Source organism: Amia ocellicauda, chromosome 10 (genome assembly GCF_036373705.1).
Source record: "Amia ocellicauda isolate fAmiCal2 chromosome 10, fAmiCal2.hap1, whole genome shotgun sequence".
Lineage (NCBI taxonomy): Eukaryota > Metazoa > Chordata > Actinopteri > Amiiformes > Amiidae > Amia > Amia ocellicauda.
In genome coordinates this window covers 21,341,238-21,348,988 of record NC_089859.1, presented here as the reverse complement: position 1 = coordinate 21,348,988, position 7,751 = coordinate 21,341,238, and the positions used below count along the sequence as shown (strand labels likewise).

The following is a 7,751-nucleotide window of genomic DNA, read 5'->3' as shown; positions in this document are numbered from 1 at the left end:
AGCAGTAGCAAACCGTAGTAGATTTAATAATAGCAGGAGGATTTAAGTGTGTGATTTTATGTTCCTCTCCTGTGTGTCCATCGCTACTCCCAGCAGCTCAAATGTTATAAGACAGTGTTCAGATAACGTCTGGTTTTGAGGTGATATTATTAAATTGTGACTCTCTATTCTATGAGTTATATCTAGGTCTAGTGAGTGATTGTGACAACGTGTGGGTCCTGACACATGCTGAGAAAAGCCTACAGACTCCAACAGAGACAGGAAACTCACAGTGAGGGGGTTCTCTTTAATATCAAAGTCCCCCAATATAATGAGTTGATCACAGTTCATGGCCAAGTTAGATAGGAGATCAATACATTGTCATGGAAGTGGAATAGGGGCCTGGTGGCCTATTAACTACTATAAACTGAAGAGGAGGATGAAGTCTTGGCTCTACTTGATGAGTTTCAAAGATGAGTAGCTCTCTATGGGTTTAGTGGACAGGCGCAGGTCTGTGCAGTAGATGGTGGCCAGACCCCCCCCACAGCCCGCTATACGGGTAGTGAGAGACGCCATCAGGGGCTTCTACTGGACTCGTATCGTCTGGTCTGAACCAGGTTTCAGTACAGGTGAGGACATCGGTGTCCGTTATGGTGTCATTTATTCAGGCTGCGGGGGTGTAGTGTGAGCAGGTAGTTTCTGTTGTGTAGTTCTAATTACATTGAAGCGAGGGCCTCGAGAGGAGGGATGTGTCAAGGCCTAGGATGAATTATTTGTATAGGATAATTACTCAGTTTTGTTTGCATTCATTTAATTTATTGGACGCCCCCAGGCAGTTACTGGCTGACGACGGTGTAGGACCGCTAGGCCACGGCCTGACCAGAGCTCTGACATATATATGTGTTGACTAATAATGAAAAGGATAGAGATATATTCACACACACACACACACACCAGCTGAGTCAGTCTGAGTGGCACTACAGGTCTGTGGTAATAGGGTAACACCGCGTTCATCGACCACACCTTTCCTCTGAAACCAAAGTCAGGGCACCTGGACTCATTTCTACCCATCGCTCATCTGCATGCTGATTTCTCTTCTTCCGTTCTTCTCTCGTGTGTTCACCACGCCTTTGCTGCCCTTCGCCTTCGGCCCCTCTCCTCGCTTCACAGTAACCCGGCTACACTTTACTGTGCTCTGTGCTCTTCACTGTAACCTCTCTTCCTGGCGCTCAATTACGTCCACGTCCGGCGATGGGCCAAAAGGATGGTCGAGATTTTGTTAAACACTGGGTAAGAATGAAAGCTCTGGTAATAACTTAGAAATATTTTAATGACTTGTCCTAGATACCTTGGTTTAAAAATTATAACAATATACAGTCACAAAGAATAAGCCATGCTGTGACAATACAAATATATTTGAATGCATATTTACTACAGTACAACGTATGGAACGGAAACTCTGAGGCACTATGTTACACAGTGTCGCTGTGCGTCACTCCCAGGCTGTAAGACTTTCCGGTGACATTTTAAAATGTAAAATGCCATTCCTCGTGGGTGAGTCTCTACATACAACTCCATGAGAGGAATCGCACCATTTTAAAGTGTGACCGACTTTCCTGATCATCAGTAACCAAAAAGAAAATCTCATTTCAGTACAGTAGATATGATTTATTCTGTGACAGACAGTGAGAAAGATTTCCGTTTTATAAATACAGAGTTGACCTAATCCTCCCCCATCCCTGGAAAAGCTGGTACAATTAGCATAACCACGATGTGAAAATAACAGCTTCGTCAAATGTTACAGTTTAATCGACAGTTATTTATAATTTAAAAAAAACAAACAAAAAAGAAAACTGACTGTATGTTTCAGACACATCTCCCGCCATCGACAGGAATGTCTTTGAGTATCAGAGACTCTCTGATTCACGTCTGATGCTCTGCTAACGCCTCTGCTCGTAATTCTGTATTGTGCTCCATTCGTATGAATCTGTCGGAGAGAAATAAAAGATGAGTTTAGGATTTGCATGTTCTGTAATCATTTTGAGGAATCCGGAGCTCACGTTTACTGCCGTCGTGACGAGACTTTGATTGAACCACTAAACTCTGGAGGAGAGAACATCGTTGGCTGATTCTACATGGCAAACATTAACTAAAAGATGCTCTGGATGAACAGTGTTGTCTGTCATGGGTTCAGTTATAGTGGAATGTTTTCACACCCTTCAGTTGAAAGTGTCTTTGTGTTTAATACATGGTGTTCATTTAATTAGACCACGCTGAGAGAGATCTCCACAGGGTTTGTTGTGGGTAACCTCTGCACCGCCACTACACCGAGAGACTCACCTGGCTCTTCGCTCCTCTTGCCCATCAGACCAACAAAGGAATTCATTTTATGCCCTGAAAAAGAGTCCCAGATGATGATTACTATTAGTACAAGCAAAAAATCTTCTGAATATGCATGAAAAACTAAAACACACACACACAACTTGTGCTGTCTGCTTCCTTTTCTTTCGCCGTCCTCAGAGCAAACGGACATGCTGGTTTCGAAGCGGTTTGTGTATCGAAAGGATTCCTTCTCCTTGTCACATTGTTTCACTTTAAGCCCGTCGTGCCCAGCGGGAGTGGGAGTGGGATTTCTCCGGTCAATATTCTGAATTGCTGCGACGTGACTGATGGCATATTGAGTATTTTCAAACGCCTACTGGGCAGGATTATACCACGCCAACAGAGCTTTTGCACAAATGCGTTAATTAAATCTAGGGCTTTGTACGTTTAAAGAGAAGCCCTCTGGGGAATTTCATGTCAACAAAAAGCATAATGTGCAGGCTGCTCACAAAAGCAAATGGAGAGTGGCTGTCCTTGAGTCTACTCTGCCTCAAAATCTACAGGCTATTGAATTGACTGATGTAATTTATGTAGTATTTCTTAGACACAATACCTCTAAGTCTAGGAGACTCTCGACATAAGATGAATATTTAACTCTTCGTGACTCTGTGTGCAGTCAATCATATAATTAAATTGTTTTCCAACAGCTTGAAAATATGTAGAAGGAAAAAACATTTTCAGAAGTTAATGGGTAGTATATATCTATGCCAGCAACAGTTTATACCAATTATACCAAGATGGAAAAAACTATAAACAACTGATATCTGGAAAAGCTTTTTTTTCCATGACTGATATCTGTAAAACAACCCATTAACCAATTATGAAGCACTAATGAATTGCTTACCCCAGGAGAGTAGATCATCTAATAGATACTGAGCACAAGACAAGACACACTGAGGGGTTCAGAGTGCTTTAACCACTGAAGAATCGGCCCCTCTGTGACTGTGCCAGGCTCACAGTAATGGACCTCAGCAGTTGTGAGCAATTCCACTCCTCGAGGGGGCAATGGGGTTCATTCCACCTCTTCTGGTCTTTGTGCTAGACTGATCAAAACACTGACCTCCCCACAAAACATAAATGGAAAAACCTGTACCCGATTGGGTTCTGGGACAGGGTACAGGTCTGGACTCTGACAGAGAAGACAGCGTTTTGATTTGGTCTCGCCCTCAGTTACCTTGAAGAAGGGCATCCATTAGGATTAGAAACCAAATCACTTGTATTACAGGTCTGAATCTGGAGCCCAGCCCTCAAAGCCTGGATTCAAATAAATGCCTAAGAGTGGACTGCAGGTTCATTCCACTAATCCATCCGAGACTTTTTTCCTCTCCTAAACAGACACGCAGCCATTGCAGCTTTACACCTCTGGTCATCGGTGTCCTGGTTACTGTTAAACTCTTACGAAATGACTGCAGCAGCCCACACATCTTCTGGACGCCTGAGCCCCACACACTGTTGGTCGCAGAGCTGCATGGGTTCCACGGGGCTGGAGACAATCTGCGAACTGCGAACGGTTCAGGGTCACCCATGTTGGCTAAGTGTCGTGAAGCCAGCCGTGGCTGTGGCTTGGCAATTAGAGCAAATCCCTGCTGTGCCCCAGTCCTGGGTGAGGTCCCATTCACCCCCGTCTCTGTGGATCAGTGGGAATGACTAATACTCCTGGCTGTGGGGGCACAAGAGCAGGGCATGTCCCTCTGATCCTGGCCGTCACCTCATTAGTCCCTGAACACCGGGCATTTCACAGTGGACACTTGATACATTCGAACCCAAGCCTCTTCCCTCCTCTCGGCTCATTTTCATTAAACTAATCCCATGGTGGCCAGGGCACGGGTTGCCATTTCAGACGTATACACTATAATACACTGAACAATGACAGAATGCATTTTCATGTTAATGGAGTTTGCTGTGAGTGGACCTTCTATTTGTGTAGTTTTATCATCTGTCCTAATCCTAGTGTACGATTAGTCTAAATAAAGGATATGGGTAGTGAATAGGCGATGTCAGGATGATGACAGCAAATAGCAAATTAAAAACGAAGCGTTTCTTCTGACTTACTTTTACGGGTAATCTGTGGGATTGCTGAAATAAAAAAAGAAGAACCCAAAGTGAGTTTTGCATACTAATTCACATGCTGTATATTAATTAACATGTTGCATTCCAATTAACATGGTCTCATCACATCTAGCAGCAGCATTTCATAGCAACTTCTTCTTTTCTCTTTGTTTTTTTAAACAGTAATTCAACAATCAATAATTTAAAAATAAACAATAAGAAAGCTCCCACACACTTTCTAAATCACAGGGACAGAATACTGCCAGGTGGAGGCTATTGGAAGTAGAGTAAAAATCGTTTGCATTACAATCGCTACGGTTGTGGTACAATTAGCATTTCAGCAACCAGTGGCTTTAATTTATTCCATGGTCACTTCAGCTGCAAAAAACATCTGCATATTTTTAATTTGCATTTCAGTGCATGTTTTGCGACGTCAGCTGGTAATACTGACACAAAGACCCCAAAGCCAGTAAAACGACGGTATATTGAATATATCCAGCTATTGCCATCCATACACGAGTCTCTGCAATTGGTATGCGGTTCATATACATTTAACAAATCTTTCGGAATTGTGTGATCTAAGTGCATATGGTTCAATCATTAAATCGGATATTTCCAGCTCTGGATATGTTTTCTGAACTTCTATATACAGTTAGCCTATACTAAAATGAGAAATACAGATATAGTGGATTCCTTTGAACTAATTTGTATGAGTGAGGGGTAGAATAAGCATAGAGCGGAGAGAGAGAGAGAGAGAGGTGGGGTGGGAGAGAGGGATGATGAATCCTTTCTGGAATGATGCCCTTATGATAAAAAGTTCAACTTACAAGGAGACCGCTTGCCCATCAAACCAATGAACTGATGAGGTCTGGGTTTCCTTGTGATTCTTCTTAGGATTTCCTTAAAGGAATCAGGTGGGACCCATTCATCCTGGACGAGAAAATGACCACAATTAATTCAACCTGCACAAGATACTGTGATTGTAGAAGATGACCAGTCGATTTTCCCGATTAAGGTGAAAATTAGCTCAGCTATCCAACGATATCTTCCTATCTAAATACAAAACCTGGTTTACCATGACGCTGTAATGGCATTGATTTATATCAGATTAAGAACCACAATGAAATTACGAGTTTTGGAGATGAGTTGCAATTGAATTATCCTTTTCCTACCAATAAAGAAAACTTTGCCAGCCTTCTGGAGTGGCGGAGAGAAACAGCGCAGTCGCTAAGCGCACTGAGGTCTCAATTTATGGATGTATAAAAATCCCTGGCTGTCCTCCAGCCCGCAATGTCAAATGCAAAACGCGCAGCTCCGTCGAGGAGAAAGAGTCTGGGGCAAAAGCAATCAGCTTTAGTGGACACCGGGCGGCATGCATTAGTGGGCTATTGATTTATACATCTCCCCGCCTAGTAAAGGCTACTTTGGGCTTGTAATCAGTTACTGGGATGTAAAGGAAATTATGCATTCTTATGAAGATATCATTATACTAGAACATATAAAAAATAAAATCTAATTCGACTAATATATCAATTTTAGGGAACTTTCATGTTTTAAACGATCAAAAAACATATTCGATTAAACCTTGCAAACCTAAAAAGCTAAAGTGATGTGGTAATCATTGTGTGTTACTTTATAAAAAAAATCAGATGACTGAATAAGATCTCGCATTGTTGATACAGCACCGTGCTTTTGCCCACAGTGTCCATTGAAGGATAGATGCGCAATTACGAATTTCATTCTGGTCCCGTGGTAATGCAGGCGACAAAACAAGCTGTAAATATTTATTTCAACATGAAATGTACTTTCAAAAGATAATAAATACATTCAGTAAAACAAATTAGAAGCTAAATTTAATTAAAGAAAATGCATTCTCATTTAAACAACCCAAAACACCTAACCCTATGTTGGCACCGCGTAAGGAAGTTTACAGCCTTAAAATAAAATCTCAACGGCATCCAATGAGTCGAGCAGAGTTGCTCAGAGAACAATATCTGATTGGGAATGTCGTGTATAACGGTTAATATTAAGTGAGAAACATAAAATAACAAGCACCTTGGATGAAAACATTGCAATTAAACCAATTAATCATAATTTACATATATAGTTATTATTATTATGATTATTACTAATAATCATAATAATCATAATAATAATAATAATAATAATAATAATAATAATAATAATATGAAGAAGAACATGCAAATGGTTAATTGGTTTAATCATCATCATCATCATCATCATCCATCGCAATCTGTAAATTGGATTGAGTTACAAAGCAAAAGATGACTGTTTACCTGTATTTGATTGCTGTCAGTCCAATAATTGAGATCTTCACTGGGACCCATTTCTTCACAGAGGACTTCTGCTACAACAAGAAAAACGACCACCACCGATAGTAAGAGTTTCATTGTGGAGGCTGGGTGCAGCTCCTCGGGCTTCTTCTCCAGGAGAGAGACTGGGGGTGCGCTGTGTGAGAGAGAGGATCAGAGGCAATGAAACGGCACCGGTTCTAACTATGCACAAGGGTTGGGTTCTTGTCCCCGTGGCTTGGCTTGGTCCCAGTCAGAGTTACACCTGCGAGCCCAGTATCCTGTCCATCCAAGGGTTCAGCACAGCTCCCAGCGCGCCGCTCCAGCTCTGCCAGCACTGCGCTCGGATGGCTTTTGGACAGCGGAGTCTCGCAGCGCGCTTTATAGCCGGAGATGGGGAGGTGTCGGGTCTCTTAATGTCCTTAAAAACAATTAGTTACTTTTTTGGCAGGTGATTTCGAAGAGCCTATGACTAATTTCCGCTTGTATACTTTACATACGATCGATATTTGATTCAATCGCCTTCAGGGTCCCCGAGGTATTTGATTGCAGGGGGCTGATGTCCTTTGGGAAGAGGGATGTCCAAGTCGCCTTAAAAACAGCTCGGTGACGCACACATGCACGACTGGTACGTAGAAGATATGACTGACGGATTGAATGCAGTTCTGTTATTAATAAAATGCACAGGTTGCAGTAGGACCATTGTTTTGCACATTTCATTTCTTACTGAGAAATTGCAACTTTCTCAGTTAAACTGCGAACCGTGTTATTTTCTTATTTATTTGCAAAAGTACCCAAATAACACCTGTTGCAAAGCATTTTATTAATTTAATATGAATGCAAATACAGGCTGGTGTTTATACTGGATTGAGACACTGGACTGAACACTAAACATGGTTTCTAGTGAAAGAAGATTTTGCGCATTACAAGCATTTCGGTATTCATGTAAAAAAATGGGTTATTTACAGTAAATACTGAACATTTAATTTGCGTTTAAACACATCACAGTAAGAGGTTTAAATTGTTATC

The 7,751-nt window shown here is 41.6% G+C and overlaps 1 protein-coding gene across 1 annotated transcript; it reads right to left on the bottom strand.

Moving 5' to 3' along the window:
* Nucleotides 1-1,626: 1,626 nt before the first annotated feature.
* LOC136760212 (protachykinin) lies at nt 1,627-7,295 on the bottom strand. The gene is made up of 6 exons (XM_066715514.1): nt 6,986-7,295; nt 6,708-6,879; nt 5,238-5,340; nt 4,414-4,437; nt 2,320-2,373; nt 1,627-1,966 (listed from the first exon to the last, which is right to left on the bottom strand). The coding sequence occupies exons 1-6, from the start codon at nt 7,009-7,011 to the stop codon at nt 1,920-1,922; spliced, it is 426 nt and encodes a 141-aa protein (XP_066571611.1). The 5' UTR covers nt 7,012-7,295; the 3' UTR covers nt 1,627-1,919.
* Between the last annotated feature and the right edge of the window lie 456 nt (nt 7,296-7,751).